Source organism: Protomyctophum bolini, assembly GCF_963924005.1.
Source record: "Protomyctophum bolini genome assembly, chromosome: 9".
NCBI lineage: Eukaryota > Metazoa > Chordata > Actinopteri > Myctophiformes > Myctophidae > Protomyctophum > Protomyctophum bolini.
In genome coordinates this window covers 13,743,324-13,761,043 of record NC_137870.1, presented here as the reverse complement: position 1 = coordinate 13,761,043, position 17,720 = coordinate 13,743,324, and the positions used below count along the sequence as shown (strand labels likewise).

At 42.7% G+C, this 17,720-nt stretch overlaps 2 protein-coding genes across 2 annotated transcripts; both read left to right on the top strand.

Moving 5' to 3' along the window:
- The first annotated feature begins 2,765 nt into the window (after positions 1-2,765).
- Positions 2,766-5,141, top strand: her8.2 (hairy-related 8.2). The gene is made up of 4 exons (XM_080771479.1): positions 2,766-2,925; positions 3,054-3,149; positions 3,278-3,356; positions 4,200-5,141. The coding sequence occupies exons 1-4, from the start codon at positions 2,860-2,862 to the stop codon at positions 4,586-4,588; spliced, it is 630 nt and encodes a 209-aa protein (XP_080627605.1). The 5' UTR covers positions 2,766-2,859; the 3' UTR covers positions 4,589-5,141.
- Positions 5,142-11,995: 6,854 nt separating this feature from the next.
- her13 (hairy-related 13) lies at positions 11,996-15,053 on the top strand. The gene is made up of 4 exons (XM_080771507.1): positions 11,996-12,380; positions 12,511-12,597; positions 12,784-12,865; positions 12,969-15,053. Exons 1-4 carry the CDS (start codon positions 12,285-12,287, stop codon positions 13,460-13,462), a joined length of 759 nt encoding a protein of 252 aa, XP_080627633.1. The 5' UTR covers positions 11,996-12,284; the 3' UTR covers positions 13,463-15,053.
- The last annotated feature ends 2,667 nt before the right edge of the window (positions 15,054-17,720 follow it).

The following is a 17,720-nucleotide window of genomic DNA, read 5'->3' as shown; positions in this document are numbered from 1 at the left end:
AACCAGAGCAAAATGGAATGCTGTTTAGCTCTAAACAGTGAATACACAGAACTTGAGCACTGTCTGTAACTGATCCAAAATTAGGACATCAATATGTGAACACAACATAGTCTTGCGATTGAGAAAGGCCGCCATAGGCTGGCAGACCTGGCTCCCAAGAGAAGACAGACTATATTATGCAGCCACTGCACACAAAACGAGGTAGAGCTACACTTTCTAACCGTCTGCCCACTGTACCAGACATCAGAGACATATACTTCCCACGGGTTACAATTACAACCACCCAAGGAGAGTTTGAAAACATGCATGACTAATGTGCGGTGCACAGCAAGATTTGTGAGCTGCTGTGACAGGAGAAGAATGTCAAATGGAATACAATGTGTGTACAGTACAGTACACTGTTTATACCCTACACTGTTTTAAAGCAAATTAAATAGGCCTTTACTAAACAGAGAGAAATAACTTTTATTCAATTACATTTGAATAAATTGTTGCTATAGCCTATACTTTATACGTCGCAAATGTTTTTATACTAAGTGAATGCAAAAACATTGAAATGCTGTCAACTTTCAAAAGTATAAAGCTAATGTCTCCTATATGGATGTAACTCTACCATAAAATGCACAATCTTGATTGTCTTGTTCAACTTTTGCTTTGGCAAAACGTGTACTTTTTTTACATTGCCAATGTGTGTTCCGTGTTCGTGCGCGCGCGCGCGGCCGGTCTTTTGGGTAACATTTCCGACAACAACATCGCGTGGCTGAGGGGCTGACTGCATGTTGGTCGCGTGTCCACATGTCCCCTGGGCGCTCGACCCCTCCCTCCAATACGTTTTTGGGAATGCATTTCGATTGACGGGTTTACTCAAGAGGGAGGGAGAGAGAGAGAGAGAGAGCGAGAGAGCGCGAGAGCGAGAGAGAGAGAGAGAGAGAGAGAGAGAGAGAGAGAGAGAGAGATAATTCAATATTTATTGTCCTAGACTCTTTTGTGTCCCCATTCAATAGCAAGTAAGGTCTGCCGATTACCGGTATTCCAATTATTCCAAAAGTGTACCTGTTTGTAGCATATGCCTATTGCCTATATCGCCCTGTAACTTGTAACAAGTCGTTTAGAAAAAGTTAGGCCTATTTGAAGAATGTATGGATTTCAGTGTAGAATATAGATTGGGGTCCTAAAGATATTTAAAAAAAACAATAATAATAATCATAATAAAGAAAGAAAGTAGCAAATCAAATGGGGGGGACGGGGGCGTATAGGCTATAGCCTAAAATGCACTGAGGTCCATGGAATGCAAACGGTTGAGAATCACTGCGTTATAAGCTGCTCATGCTACACCTTGTGGCACTGCCTGGCCAGTCACTGGTCAAGCACCTGCTTCGGCCGCCTCCTCCCCAACTGGCCGCTGCTCCTCGAGGTTATTCTTCTTTTCATGGTGATTAGGTTCGCTTCAATACCGCTCATTGTTCGCCCGCGTTTCCCACGATCGAGCCCTTTGCCTGGCAGTCGCGTGGCTCAAAAACATGAGGCCCCCGGCCCCGGCGCAGGGCCAACTCTCGGGGACATCTGGTCAGTTTGACATCTGCCTCACTTTGCCTCCGCCGGTGAAATAATAGTTCACAACAGATGTTTGACATTTTCAAACGCCGAACATGATCAAAGCAGCTCCGACACATGGATTTCACTATAGGCATGTAGACCTATACGCTTATCTTAAAGGACGACTTAACCCATTTTCAATGTAGCTTCATGCCTTCATCTATGCTCATTAAGTAATAATTAAGTACATTAAGTAGACCTACCATTTTTCCTATATCGGATATGTCTCAGAATAGGGCTATATTAAAAAATATTTTAATAAAAAACGAAATAAAGTGTAGGCTATAGCCTGTATAGCATATAATCATACAGCCATGGCCCATATGCACCAATTTACTCACTGATTGAAACATATTGTAAACCTAAAGGTCTACTCCTTCAACATTGATTGATTGGTTGATTGATTGATTGGTTGATTGATTGATTGATTGTATTTTATATGCAGAATAGGTATAGGCTACATAATACAAACTCAATACAAAAACGGTTAACTGGACGACACCATAAAGCATTACACCTCACGTTTACAATAGGGTCCAAATTCATCTGTATGTTTTAAATCTTTAAATTGGGGGACAGTTTAGATTCAGACTATAGTCTCTCGAGACAGCAGTGTTGACTCACTCACGGTGCTGTTTTTCCTTTGTTTTGCCAATGGGTTCCCATATTGTGTTAAGAAAAGACCAACATGGTTTCAGTGAATAATGGACTTATATGCATTGGCTCTTTGTCAAACATCTATAGTGGGTATATTTTCTTCTATATGAGCCTTGAGAGAATAGGTTTCGCCTTTTTGCAGGTAGGGTAATGTTGCCCCTGTTCATTGAAAAGAATGGGCGAGTGCTCCCCGGAGTAAACCTCGGTAATTAGACACCCTTGTTCATCCCTGGGAATGACAATCCACGTGGGCACCCGCGCGCTTTGCGTCACGTATCTCCCTGTGAGAAACAAGCGAGAGAGAGAAGAGGAAACGAAAGTTTTTTTCGGTGGGAGGTGGTGCATGGTTTCAGGCTGGACATCTGTCGCTTGTGTTTTCTCCAGAGCGGGTATCTCGGCTATTGAATGGAGCCAGTGACCTGTCAGTCTTGACTGATGGGAGCGGACCGCTGGGAGCGACCCCGTGTGTGGGAAAATACCGCAGCCAAAGAGCTCGACCATTCACATGCTAATTGTGCCCTATAAATAAGAGGGCTGCGCCGCGCCGAGGGCCTTATAGACGCACTGAGATTCAGGACAACACAAGTACCGGCAAACGAGGAAAATATGACCGCATCCTCCATGGCGCACAACGTGGTGGGAAAACACTCGAGTGCGAAGGAAGAAAGAAAGGTACCTCCCCGGCTTACATCAGATAAAACACAACAGCTCTCTGTCTGTCTGTCTTTCTCTCTCTCTGGATACACTTGTGTTCATGCCTCTTCTTGCCACTAACCGAGTGACACTTTTTATTCTTATAGCTGAGGAAGCCACTCATCGAGAGAAAAAGACGAGAAAGGATAAACAATTGCTTGGACCAGCTTAAAGAAACTGTAATCGGAGCTTTTAGACTTGATGTGAGTAGGCATTGTTCATTTCTACTGTCTGTTTTAAAGCCAGTCAATAAATACGCCTATCTATGGCATTTATAGTAGCTGACCTACTTACTAAAATTCTTCTTTCTATTTTATTTATCTCTTCACAGCAATCCAAACTCGAAAAGGCGGATATTCTAGAGATGACAGTGAAACACTTGCAAAACATTCAAACTACTACATTTAATGGTAAGTGAGCGGCCTGGACACTTGTTGATCTGATCAACAAGTGTATTTCACGAGTGCCTAATTGGCAGCCCTCTACCAGTAGAGGGCAGTATCTGTCAGGAGTAATGACAGGAGTTGTAGCACTAGCATACACAGAATGAATGCTTGAAAAGTGATGGTGGCACTTTGAATTCCAAGGGCGTGGAAAAATGAAGGTTAACGAGTGCTATAACATATTGCAATGTAGGCTATAGGCTTCAGCCTCCATGACTGCCCGTAGACCGCTCCCACCAGATTCAGCGTTCAAGGAGACATCATCACATGCTGCACACTGCACAGGCAGCACAGCACAACAATATGCTATCATCTCAGTATAAGTGAAATTCTCCCACAGAGTTTACTTTACAATACATCATCAGTGTGGATTGTGGAGAAGAGAAAGTTCATTTAAATCAGGCTAAATAAGACCTACTGTTAGGCTACATCAGTGTGATATATTCAGGAAAATAACACAATAACAGTTTCATATATTGCTTTTGTACAGTATTAGGGTATAAAAATACAAATGTTGATGTATTTGAGAAACCCAAAGAAAGGGTATAGGACCCTGAACTTCTTCCTACTGCTTTTTCAAACATGAATATAAGGGATATGTAATGAAAGACAACTTTAGCCCTTTTTTCCCTCCTTTTTTTCTTTTCTTCTAATCTTTCCTTTTTACGGTATTTATTTTGTCCTTTTCTCAGTTATATTTTGTTGTTCTGAGAATGAATGAAATGAAAACAATTTTACCCCTATCATCATTTGTTGCATTGACTGAGTGTCTATAGGCTGACGTCATGGTCTCCTCCCTCTGTGAAGCAGATCCTATGGTAGGCCTGGAGGCACAGCAGAAGTACAGCACGGGCTACATCCAGTGTATGCATGAGGTCCACAACATGCTGCTCACATGTGAGTGGATGGACAAGACTCTGGGCTCCCGTCTGCTCAACCACCTGCTCAAGTCCCTACCCAGGTCCACTGACGAGCGTCCCCTTCAGCCCACCACACCCCGGCGCGACGTCTCTCGACCTCCCAGTCAAGGCGCAGGGCTCCCCAGCACACCCATCAGGCCAGGGAGGCAGACTCCGAGAGAGGGTGGGACCCCTTGCCCTGTCACTGCGTCCCAGGACAGGCCCCTCATCCTACCAAGCAGCCCACTGCTCCATAGTCCCCATCACTTGGGTGTGCTGGAGATGTGGAGACCCTGGTGAACTAATAGTGCGCACTGGTTCTAAAAGTGGGGTCCGGGGACCGACAGGTCTTTGGGGGGGGTTCCAGGGAGTCCCCAAAAAAATGAGGAACAGATTAAACAACTTAAGCCCTATTTTATTTGTTCGGCTATTCGAAAATAGCCAATCTACAAGTTCACAACGTGTTGGCTGTTTTCAAATCATTTAGAAAAATCCTGAAATTTTGTGAAAGAATTTGAATAATTTTAACACAAATCTGATGGGGGTTCACAGCCAAATACATGCCAATTTTGGTATATAGTTTCGTTAATATGAAAATGTTTGAGAAACACTGAACTATAGTGGACTTGACTTATTGCTCTTAAATCTCCTGTTTGTTAGACCTCTTCCTCTGTTATGTATCTTATAGATATGCTACTCAGAAGACCAGCATGTGGGGCAGTTTTTGTTCCAGTTATTCTAGGTGTGCTATATGATTCTATACAGACCTTTTCAGTACTTCCCTTCAGAAGTTGACTTCCTGTAGCCTGCATTATAGAAGGCTCTTATTAATCTTTCTTATATTTATTGTACTATTAACCACTTTATTTATTTGATATTGTATGGTATTTGTCTTTGCTTCCTCTATAGGCTTTGCTCAGCACTGTATAGTTTGCATTTCTTCTTCCTTTGTCGTATTGTTAACATAAAGCATTAATAAACACGTTACACATACTATCATTTGTTTTGTGTACTCATTTTGGAAAATGTGTCATGTTATTTTCCTTTTGTCTTCCTGACATTTCGCACAATGACAAGTGACGGGTCAAGGGTCATGCCATTTCAAATTTAACAAGCACAATGTCACACTCCCTCCTGGGCCGGCCCATGTCACATTATGTAAAGCATTCATTTGAGCATGATCTTATACAAAGAGTTGAGCTGAACTTTTGCACTGAAAGAACCAAATTTAACTAGTGTGTAGGTCAGTGGTTCTCAATCTTTACTGAATCAGGGCCCATTGCAGTGTAAGTGGTCAGATGGGTGGGCTGCGTCACCCGCATGCATTTTTAGAGCATATTTGAATGATCCATCAGTCAATAGTGTCAACTATTTCAACCGTCAACCGTTCCAGCTTTGATCAATATCACTTTTAAGATTTTAAAGAGAACATTTAGAAGAATAATAAGAAGGGAAGTTCGTACACTGTAGGCCAGGAGTGCCCAAAAGGCCAGTAGATCACAACGGCTGTGCAGGTAGACCACATGACATGAATCATGAAAGGTATAAATTATAAGCACAATACAATAAAACAGACAAAAAAAACAAAAAGCACAGAAACAAGACAAAACAAACAAACAAAAAAATAAAATAAAATGGCGAGCAGCACTGTCTGAGCCTTTCCATTGGAAGTAGGCCTACTCTATAGATTTCTCTATACCACTGAGTCACTGATGGAGGTTTTTCGTGAATCCAATTGAACAAAATGCATTTTCTAGCTACGCAGAGAAGCTTATCAAGTAGCCCTTCTAGGATCTAGTACCCCAAGTTCGGATGGCAGCCCTAATAAAAATTGCCCAGGATCTTTACAGATCGTAGACTTCATAATTGAACTCAATTATTTTGTCACACAAGACCAGAACCTGGCTATCTTGGGACATTCCCAGAAACAGTGTATATATGTACCAACCGCTTTTTTGCATTTAATGCACAATGGGGACCTACTGGGATCGATTTTATTCAAAAATGCAGGTGTTCTGTGTTGTCTATGAAGTATTCTATATTGCATCTCTTTGAACCTGTCACTTAGAAAAGTAGACTGAGAAGATTTAATGCATTCCGACCAACAATCTTCATCGTACTCAGTTTGAAAGTCCCTTTCCCATTTTCTAGCCACATTATCGATATTGTGTTTGTCATAACTCAGAAAAGTATCATAAAAATACTAAATCAACCCTTTCTTTTTAGTATAATGCATAATAGAGCCCTCCAAGGGTCCGAGACGAGGCACATCTCGAGGAAACTTAGTGTAATTATTGATAAAGTGGCGAGCCTGTAAATAAGCAAAGAAATCCCTCTGTGGGACTCCAAATTTGTTCTTGACCATTTAAAATGACATGACAACACCCTTGGCATCAAACAGGTTTCCTATAACTCTAATAAAAAGGTTATCTTTGAAAAACAAAGAAATTATCCCGCACACTGTCAGAAACTTGCCACAAATGTTGCTCTTTATTGGGTCAACGTTTCGGTCGACCTTCATCAGGACCTGATGAATGTGTGTGTGAATGGGTGAATGACATAAATTTGTCCGCAACACAAACGTTAAATGGCATCGACAATGAATTTGAAATGAAATTAGGTCAAATGTGACCCAGCTTGACTGAGGGGCTGCCATTGGATTTTTTTCCATTTTCGTTTTTTGTCATGTGAAAGCAGGGCATCATAGCTTCAAATATAATATAATATGACATATTGGTTGTTCATGCAGTTTGACCCATCAGTTTTGGAGATATGGCTTATAGTAAATGTCTTGCAGAAAACATAGGCATGAAAGGTTCACTTCTGTGGACTCTAACATTACACCATATAGCATACATGATTAAGCATTTATTTCATATTTAGATGTCAAATTCAGCTCTGACATTTATTTCAGACATGCTCTGAAGACAAATGACAGGCAACAGGCATTCTGATTGGCCAGTATGAGATGATGTATGATAAGAGCGCCCCTCACTTCACACAGGTGTGATTTTTAAACCATTTTCAGCAATGGGATAGGTACATTTTTTGGTGGGTATAGATCTGGTTTACCTGATCATTTTTAAAGTAGTAGCTCTCAAATCAAAAACGTGTGGGCCCCTGCTGTATAGGCAGGCCTATAGTGCTATAGTAACCACTCTTACCTTGTATACATACTAATAAATATTATACTATAGTACAGACTTCCCTTCCTCTTCTAAATTTTGGAAGAATTTATGTATTTTAGTTCAGCAATTTTTGGGGGGGATGTGCATGCTTCCATCTGGACTCATGAACATGAAACATGAATGGGGTTTTGTACATGTTTTTTAAATTAATGTTATATTGTCAATAAAAGTGTTTTACCAGTTAACATTCACCGTTCATGAAGTGAAGGGAGTTGTAACTTACTCTATGGCTCTGCTAAGTCAAGTACATAATCCAGCTGATGATTATGTGGCGCTCTTCTTATCATCATACATTACATCATCATACTGTACATCAGCCAATCAAATCATCACATCCCGTGCTACACACACACACACACACACACACACACGCAAAAGGAGGGGCGCCCCTCAAAAATATTAATGTTTTGCAAATTATTTTGAGTAAATGCTCACGGCCCAGAAGTGGGCCCCGGCCACAGATTGAGAGCCACTGACTGTCCTCCTAGTATAGAGAGAGACGCCCGGTCCCTCGGCGAGTTCACAAACAAAAGCTGGCCGAGACAGCTGCTCCCGCCCCGGCCCACACTCCATTATAGAGAGGGCTGGAGCAGAGCGTGGGGGTGGCGTGGCGAGGTGCCAGAACTCTCCACTTCAAAGATACCATGTTGTCCCCCTTATTGCAGTGGCGGAAACGCCGTGCGTGAAAGTGCACCGTAAAACAAATATAGCCTTAGGCTATATGCTGTTTAGCCTATAGCCTATCTGAAAGATGGCGCAGACACATTCTCAGGCGTTTTCTGGACATAGACAGACAACTATTGTAGTAGGCCTAGTGCTTATTTGCATGACAACACGAAATATAGGCCCTACATAACGAGGGCAAAGGCAGGCCTGCTGCTGGTCACTCTCATTACCCGTCAATATCCCAAGGGACATGCCATTCAGGCTTTGCAGCTTTAGGCCAGCTATAACTAAACAAGGCCAAGCCTGATGCAATCATTCCTGTATTAATATTGTCTATATTACAAATAGAAATAATCAGACGGACCCATATAGGCCTATAGCTATGTACAAGTCATGCATGGAATATATTAAGCCCTATATATGCCTCAATATAAACCAAATATGACATTCCAGAGACCCTGCAGCACAGCCAAGCCTAATAGCCTTTCGTGAGAAATGCAGTTGCACAGTAATGCACACAATTCAGAAGTCACTACACAACGGGGAGAACAAACGAGGCGCAGGGCAACACCTGTCGCTTTCTTTGGAGAGGGGCTCTTAATTCCCCGGCTGATTCAGTTTGGGCCAAGAGGCCGCCGCTAGCAGCTGCCAACTGGAGGCATCGCATTACATCCGCCAAAACAGCCGGGTAAATCTGAAGGGCCTCGGACACACAGGCAACAGGAATAGGACAGAGTAGGGCAAAAAAAGAAAAAAAAAAGGAATCGGTGTAAACTAAAGTAACAACACACACACACACACACACACACACACACACAGCATAGGTGCATAGGCTAGCACCCCTCAAAAACAGGGGAAGACAAAAACAATCACACCCGTGTGAAGTTTAATCATATAATCATAATCATAGTCACACATCATCTCATTCCAGCCAATCACATCCTATGTCCAGGTTTTAATGTTACACTATGATGTAAAACTTGGCACTCAATCAATGGCATTGAATGTTTGTGTTAGGACAACGTTTGTGTTTACACACACACACACACACACACACACACACACACACACACACACACACACACACACACACACACACACACACACACACACACTAAAAGCTAGACATAAAAAACAAGTGTGTTGGCGGCCCTCCGTTAATATCTGTGAGGACCCCCTTGGGGGACGTGGAAGACTAAGCACGCACACTCCTGGGAGGTCAAGGGTTTGATTGATTGAAACATTTATTAACAGTTTGCAGAATTACAGTACATTTCAAGCACAACTCAATACAAAGACTGTTAACTGTGAGTAGACGACCCAATAAAGCATTACACTTGTTTACAAGAGGGTCCACCTTGTTCAATTCATCAAAACATTTAGAGACTTACAAATAGACACTTCTATATAGCCAAAGAACAGAACAGGAATTCATCATAAAGGAGTTAAAAAGGGAAAAGAAACATATACAGTGAGGAGAAAAAAGGGTGGGGGGATTCCGAATTTTACGGGGGCCAGTTTTGAAAGTCTGTAGGTGCCCTCTGAGAGCGGTTTTGAAGGAGAATATGGAATATTATACATCGTGAATTCGGGCACGCTGTATTTCTATATTTTTATTGATGCCACTTGTCTGTGTTATTTATTCGTTTTATTCTTCATTTTGATGTATTATTTTATTTTTCTTGTTCGTAGTTGCTGTTGGTAGTCATGGCTGCCAGCTCCCACCTGATGTGTGTGAGTTCTGACTGCTCCAGACCGTACTGAATAACTGCTAGCTTACATAATGTTTTGAGGCTAGGACTGAAGTCTAAGACATACAAGTGTTTTGGACAGATCAGGTGTGTCCTCCTCTGCTCTGAAGAGGATGATACGATCTCCCACATAGACCTATTCATTGTGAGATGGGGTAGTGGGGGTATATAGGGTATTCTTTGTGGGTAATTCTTAAGCCTCTTCCAGGAGAAGGTCTCTGGGCTGAATTTCCACAGATGATTGTCCTCATCCCCTTTTTGGCCACCAACTATGTACAGCTCTCCATTGCAGTTAAAGGCTGAATGAGAACAGCGTCCTTCTGGAAGAAGCTGTGCAGAAGGTGTGTCCATCCAGAGGTTGGTCTCTGTGTCAAACACTCTGATGGTGTTGTAGTACAGATGTGGATACTGCGTGCCGCCCCCAAATACAAACATTTTCGTCCCTATGATTGTGGCAGAGTGACCGTATGTAGCAGGATATGGAATTCCTCTGGTTATAATGAAAGACCAGACCATTGTGGTGTTGTCCAGCCTACAGTTGTCATTAATATTGTGTCGAGTCTTGGTTAATCCTCCATAAATATACATCACATTCCCCAAGGCACATGCTGAGTGGAAATCTCTACCCTCTGGGACAGTCCCAGAAACCTGTGGTTTGAACCATCTGTGGGTGTCGACATCAAATGCATAAAGATGGTTTTAGTACTCATAGTTGAAGTTCTTGATAATATTTCCTCCCCAGATGTAGACAATATTTTCAATCAGCACAGCTGTGTGTTTCCGGCGTCTGTAGGGACTCTTAAAGTGAAGTTCTCTTCCAGGTGTCACAGGGGTCCTTCCTCCACGTCAAAGTCACTGTGTAGCTCTTCTCACAACATTGACGACACAGGTCGGTCGGTTCTTTATAAACGGGCATTTATTGGCCTTGATTGAATGCCCAATAAATGTTCACACAAAAATAATAAACACATAAACAATCAACAAAGTGCATCACAATACATAATATTGATCAAACGAAGAAATACGGATGCGCAGGTGAACGTGTCTGTCAAAACACCACAATACAACACAACAAAGATCAACTCAAATATAATACCTCATTGGCCGCTTGTTGTGTGAAGAGGTTCTTGATTCTTGCGTTGCTTAGAGTCTTTAGAATGTCTCTTTGACCATTTCTCCTTGACTTAATGTTATTTATAACTTTAGCAGTGCAAACACACTACACTGCTGCAAGTGTACTGCTTCCTTGTGCAGAGTGACCAGAGTCTGAAAAAGTTTGTACCACCTGTGTGCAATGCCAGGCAATCATGGATCAATCAGTCAATCAGTTATGGTCCAGTGTAGCTATACTGACAGACAGGGAACTTTGTTCTGCCTCAGAAAGCTATCATCACATCATATTTACATTTTAAACCTCATATGAAATCAATTATAAACCACATATTTATTATACATCATGAATTTTTTATGAACTTATGACAATGAATTTGAGTATTTTAGCATTTTTTATAGAAAGCCGATAGTTTGGTTTGACAAAACAAGGAATGCCTGCTAATATGGTAAAAATGATCACCACCATCAACTACGGCTGAACAATATGGGGGGGAATGTCATATATTAATCTAATATAACTAGAAATGCACTCTGTCGAGCTGCCTAACTTAAACATTTGACCTAATTTTTCCTTGCATTGTCAATGGCAAATATTGAGACGTGTGGGGACAAAAGCTGTAGTATATAGGAGGGGCTAACGCCCCTCAGAAATCACACTTGTGTGAAGTGAGGGGCGCTCTTACCATGATGTAACATGTCTATTTGCTCAGACACATATGACGTAAATTCTCCATTCATTGTCAATGGGAATTTAATATTTGTGTAGGACGAAAATCTACACTAGCTTAATATAGGAGGGGCTTATAGTTTGGGTAGCCTAGCTATTCTGGCCACCATGTAAAGTTGTAAACAGTGGAAGTGGGGGGGAAAACGGTGCCGCCGGCGACCTAACACAAAATATGCATCAATAGGCCTACTCCAGGTCCTCGCAGTAGACGGGCCGGAGACAAAGGAGTGCGTGTTCATTGGCTGCCGCGGTGTGCGCTCCGCTGTCCCCCTACAGGAGCAGCCAAACCCCGTATTCATATGATAATGAGCCACTATAAATACAAACAACAGCTACCCGGCGGCAGCTAACACGTCTCACTGGGATTGCACAATAAACAGAGGGCAGCGCGCATGGAGTATTGATTTTTATTTCACCCCCAACACACACACACACACCACCGGTTCCTGTTGCCAGCTGCCCCTCATTCTCGAATTGTTGGATCTCGGACTAGCAGTGGAACCGCGGACATAGGGCGACCTGCGCACCGCGTTGGGCTCCAACCATCATCCATGGCCCCCTCGGCTCGACCCAGGTCTCCCAGCAGCAATACCGGACTGGAAGGGGACGAGGATGATGATTACTGGGTTCAGAAAGGGGATCGAAAGGTAGGCATGGCTTTACGGTCTACGCGATACAAATCCTATCCCATTTGTTTTATGAACCACTCGGTTATATGAGTCTGACGCGGTCGTTACACATTTATAGGCTAACACAGGTTTCGCTTCTCCCTTTCAGACGAGAAAGCCGCTGGTGGAGAAGAAGCGACGGGCTCGCATCAATGAGAGTTTGCTGGAACTCCGGACTCTGCTCGCAGACACAGACGTAAGTAGGCTAGCCAGTAGCCCGCTTATGCATAACCTGGCTATACCGTAATAACCGTATATTCCTGCTGTCACGGTGCACTTCATCCCTCACCTGAATGTTTGATTAGCCTATAGTTTGTCGGATGAACTGCGCTGCTGGGTTGCAAATCGGAGTCCAACTCAATGTATTTTCTTCACACTATAGTTTCACAATAAGATGGAAAACGCGGAGGTTCTGGAGATGACAGTCAAGAAAGTAGAGGACATCCTAAAAAATCGAACGCACGGTGAGACACATGCCTATCACGATACGACACACAGACACAACGATTCAACAACAACGGCTATTGGGTTCTAAACATTTCGTGTGTTATCTCTCTTCCCCCACAGAGACTGATGTGCAGAACCGAGAGTCCAGTGAAAGGTTCGCGGCGGGCTACATCCAGTGCATGCACGAGGTCCACATGTTCGTGTCCAGCTGTCCGGGGATAGACGCGACGGTCGCGGCGGAGCTCCTCAACCATCTGCTGGAGTGCATGCCTCTGAACGAGGACCACTTCCAGGACGTGCTGATGGATTTAATGACGGACACAAATAATTCTTCCGGACAGAACGGCAGCAGCACTTGGAGCGCCGGCGAGGCGCTGTGCTCTGCTCTCGCCTCTCCCGGAGGTAGAAGTACCTGTGGCTCGTCCTCCCCCGTCTCCAGCGGCGAGGACCTGTCGTGTTCGGACATGGACGACACGGAGAGCGAGCACAACCAGAGCTCATGCTCCAGCTCCACGACCACAGACGGTATGGAGATAATGGAGATCCGAGATTCCCCCAGCATCATGCCCAGCATGATCGCCTCCTCCTCTCAGTCAATGTGGAGGCCCTGGTAACCCAGTCAGCCTATTAGCCATATAGCTCTAATGCCTTTGCATTAGAGCTATGCTACTCTTCTCTTCCTGCACTCATGGTATGCAGAGCAGACCAGCCTCTCCTCTGTAGCGAAAATGAACGTTTTCACTACTCATCAATACAAAGGCGGTGTGTGTTATTAGAAAGCCTACTTTCCTTGGTCGAGGCACCCTGAGCACCCCACCACAATATATAAAATGCACCTTTGGCTTTTTTCCACTGGAAGAAAAAAAACCCCATAGACGAGATTTTTCCTTCCGGTGAAGGGCCCTTTCTGGCCAAAAAGTGCATTTTATATGTGTGGTGGGGGGCTCAGAGTGTGTCCACCAGGGAAAGTAGGCTTTCTAATAACACACATCGCCTTTGTATTGTTGAGTAGTGAAAACTTTATTTTTATTTTCGCTACAAACGAGAAGCTGGTCTGCATTTCATGTGAGCCGGAAGAGAAGAGTATCATATAGCTCTATATGCAAAGGCATTAGAGCTATGGATCAGAGCTACCATGGGATGTATTCTTACTAGTATGGAGTATATAGGCCTACTTACCGAGGCCACGGTTGTGACTTTTCCCCCTACCATGGAGAGCATCGACGACGCAGGAAATTCACTTATAACGCAATGGATATATACAGAATGGGCACCTAAGAAATGTGAATTGGCTATTTTCCCCACAAAAAAATGTGAAAAGAAGAGATGGGCAGTTTTGGGCACCTGAGAAAAGTGAAATTGGCTAATTTGACTGCTTTGGTTACTTGATTTGAACAGACATTGTACATCATTATGCCAGAATAATGACTGGCTATCTCACTATTCGTTGAAATGTTAAGCCTTAAATCTAGGCTACAATGTTCAAGAATGCTCAAATCATGTGTGGGGCATTCTTACTATTCTGTGCCATTTCAGTTTAGTAATTTTTTCAAAACAAAATATATATTATTTTACAGGATTTTCCCCTTTTTCTGAAAGAGGGCATGTTCATGTCTCAGACAAACATACTCGTCCACCTTAATGCATTATTCTTTATTTCACTCTGAGGTACAAATATTTTTTTCTATGGTAGAAAACCTTTAATAGTATAAAATAAGCTTTTAGGACTCAGGTGCCCATGCACTCTTTTACCCAACGGTAGTCTCTTGAGACAGACTGTTGACTCACGTCAACTAAAATAGGGAGCTGTTTCTCCTTTATTTGCCAATGAAGAAGTAGGTCGAATGGGTTCTCAGATTGACCCAACAGAGAGTAGTAAAAGTAAGGATTTGCATAATTCAGTTGTTATTTTTGTTGTAAATATGATGTGTATAAAGGATTCACAAGGACAATGCTCTTTTAGAAAACCGAGAACTTTGGCATGCGACCCATATAAATATTTCTATTATAGCTATTTAAGGCCACAGGCCTGTAGTTTATTTGCCCCATAGCCTCCTCCAGGATATTGTAATGATGTGTGTTTTGCTACAAAAATGTAAACAAATGTGATTAATAAAGTAATCTAATGCAAATGTCATCATCCAATAACCAGTTGTAGGCCTAATTGCTGAGAGTTTAAACGAGTTTGCTATACGTTTATGGCCCACTCAGTTATGCCCATAGGCTAGAGACTAATGGCTTCATGTAAAAATGTGGATTAACATGTCAAAACTGAAAATGTGTGCCCGTGTTTGCCCGGGGGGGGGGGGGGGGGGGGTATAGTCCATGCAGGCCTAATAGCAGTCATTTGTTTTTCTTTGTCAAACAGCTTTTCTTTGTCGATTACTCAACGTTCATAAAAAATGTAGTTTATGCCTGACTATAATAGTGGCAATAGCATAAGATGAAAGTTCAGAATGTGAAGAAAAATGTACGTATGCTTCATGTACCTGAATGCGTGCATGGTTGCATGTTCAAACCTCAAGTCTGTTCAAGTCTAGTCTATTGCCCCATAAAAGATGCCTATATGTGCACATGAAAGGGTTCCACATCCACACCTTTGCCTGACCAACCCCAAAGTGTCCCTCCTCACACCTCTATAAACAATGACCACAAAGGAGCGTTAGATCCTGTCGGTCCTCCTCCCATCCAACCATCACCATCAGAGGGGAAGCATTGTGTTCCGAAACAAGCGAAACGAGCAGGCTCCACAAACCACCACGTCTCCTCTTCAGTCACATTATAGTCTACAGCTACTAGCAGTTATACAAAGATACAGACCGCAGGTTTCATGTAGGCATAGCTATGCCTATATTGAACACTGCATGTCGTGACAATTGGGGTTATAACCAGTGTAATGACAGTGAAGGGCAAGGCAAGTTTAGTGCTTTTCACAAAATATTAACGAAAAATGTAAGAAAAAATAACAGTATAACATTTTCAGTGTCCAAGAAATGATTAGCTATAAATAAACTGCATTGGACTATAGAGGGTATGCGTGTGACATCATCATCATACCCGGAAGTTATGCCTACGACTTTCTGGCCTCGACAACCAGCCCATAAACAGAAAAGTCCTATCTGATTGCATTAAAATACATTAAACTCATGTTGCCACACAATTTCCCACTCATTTTATGCATGCGCATACATAGGAATATACTAACCGCTGCTCGTTATGTTTAGTTCGGACTGTCCCAATGACCTGAGAATCTGGGTGAACCTTTCATTGTATCTTAAGGCTATTTAAGCCTAAAATCCTATATATTTCTGGTTGAGTGGGGAATGGTACAATGGTTTAAATATTGCCATTCCCCAGTAGCCATGTTGGTCGCACCGCCTGATGTTAACTAAACCTATATTAATTTGCTCATTGACACAGTGATGGTTCAACATTTAGACTATGTGCATTTATTCATTTGTTGCTATATTTTACTATGTTCCAACTTCCACCCAGGCTGTTGTAGTTCACAAATCGGATTAGCATTTCAAGCCAGCCCCAGGGGGGCTTGTTGCTGTTCACACCTGGGTCACAAATTGGACAGGGTGTGAATGTTGGTGGTTGAAATGGGAGTGGGACAGGCGATGATCAAAGCTGTCGTTCTGTGTAACCATGACAGGAGAGGATCTGAGAGAGAGAGCCACACAGCCAGCTTATTTTCCAGCTTTTCAAAGGGTGGAAGAGACTGGGGGGGGGGGGGGTCTAGGCCTATACTGCTTCAGGGCCTTTAATTAGACAGACTTATCTTTTCTTCATTCATTTATACAGGGTAGGCCTACCGTATTCTGAAAATAATAGTCGTCAGAGACCCTTTCCTGATTGTGCTGCTGCAAAATAGCAGATCTACAAGCTCACACCATATCCCGATAATCTGCTTGTGAACTGTTATTGTCTATGTCGTAGCACTTGCCCTAGCCCCGACGACCTTACAGGCGTATGCAAAGGCTCAACATAGTAACTTAGATAGCCTTTTATGTAGACATAGCGCTATATGCATACATTACAGTTTCATTATGATATTCCACTGTTAGGTTCCTACTACGTATGATTCATGATGACCTTTATGTATATGATGTATTAACATGTTTTTGTTCTTGCTTACTGGATTAAGAGCGTCTGCTAAATGCTTATATTTTAAATTGAAAATTGTATGTCAGTATTTATTTGTGTATATATTTATTTATCTTTGAAAACTATTGCCCAAATCGCTTTGATTGATTTTGACATTTTCAATCTACGATTGCTTCATTTCCTTAGGGCTCCGACCATGTAATGCAAAATAATAAGGTGCTTACCCTGATGCCCCAAATGTTAGAGAGCCCTACGGGGCACCTGGAACTAAGTCACTGTTTGGAGTTCAGAACACTAGCATCACTGAAGAAAAAGTAGCATGTGCTTAAATTCATATTTAGAAAATGTTTCAGATGTCAAACATTTCTGAGATGATGGAATGATGATAGTCATGAAAGGGGAACCTTCAACAATGACCTCAACAATGACCTCTCAGTCAGTCATGCTAGTGTTTTAAACCTTGGCCTGGAAGAGAAGTCATCAGGTGGTCTCAAACCTTCTTAGAGTGTTTCAAGAGTAGTTTCAAGTACGCACATCAAATCAAATTCGACACACGCGTTCCACACCACAGTGCCCAGTGTCAAATCCGTCGGATAACCGGTTGGCCAGAACCAGCACAAAAGCCTCTGCTCGGGCTCTGGACTGGATTACCCTTATCTCCATATATAAAGCCAGGCGTGTAGTGTGGATTAAATGATTGACTGGGCAAATTAGCATTGCGGGGGGGAGAAGTTAGCGCATCTCCGGCCGTGAACGGTTTTG

What these genes read in the sequence shown, in the direction of transcription:
- her8.2 (XM_080771479.1), top strand. Translation starts at nt 2,860, where the DNA reads ATGACCGCATCCTCCATGGCGCACAACGTGGTGGGAAAACACTCGAGT. An exon ending in TCGGAGCTTTTAGACTTGAT is followed by an intron (nt 3,150 to 3,277) that starts GTGAGTAGGCAT and finishes ATCTCTTCACAG; the next exon opens with CAATCCAAACTCGAAAAGGC. An exon ending in TCAAACTACTACATTTAATG is followed by an intron (nt 3,357 to 4,199) that starts GTAAGTGAGCGG and finishes TCTGTGAAGCAG; the next exon opens with ATCCTATGGTAGGCCTGGAG.
- her13 (XM_080771507.1), top strand. Translation starts at nt 12,285, where the DNA reads ATGGCCCCCTCGGCTCGACCCAGGTCTCCCAGCAGCAATACCGGACTG. An exon ending in TTCAGAAAGGGGATCGAAAG is followed by an intron (nt 12,381 to 12,510) that starts GTAGGCATGGCT and finishes TCTCCCTTTCAG; the next exon opens with ACGAGAAAGCCGCTGGTGGA. An exon ending in CTCTGCTCGCAGACACAGAC is followed by an intron (nt 12,598 to 12,783) that starts GTAAGTAGGCTA and finishes TTCACACTATAG; the next exon opens with TTTCACAATAAGATGGAAAA.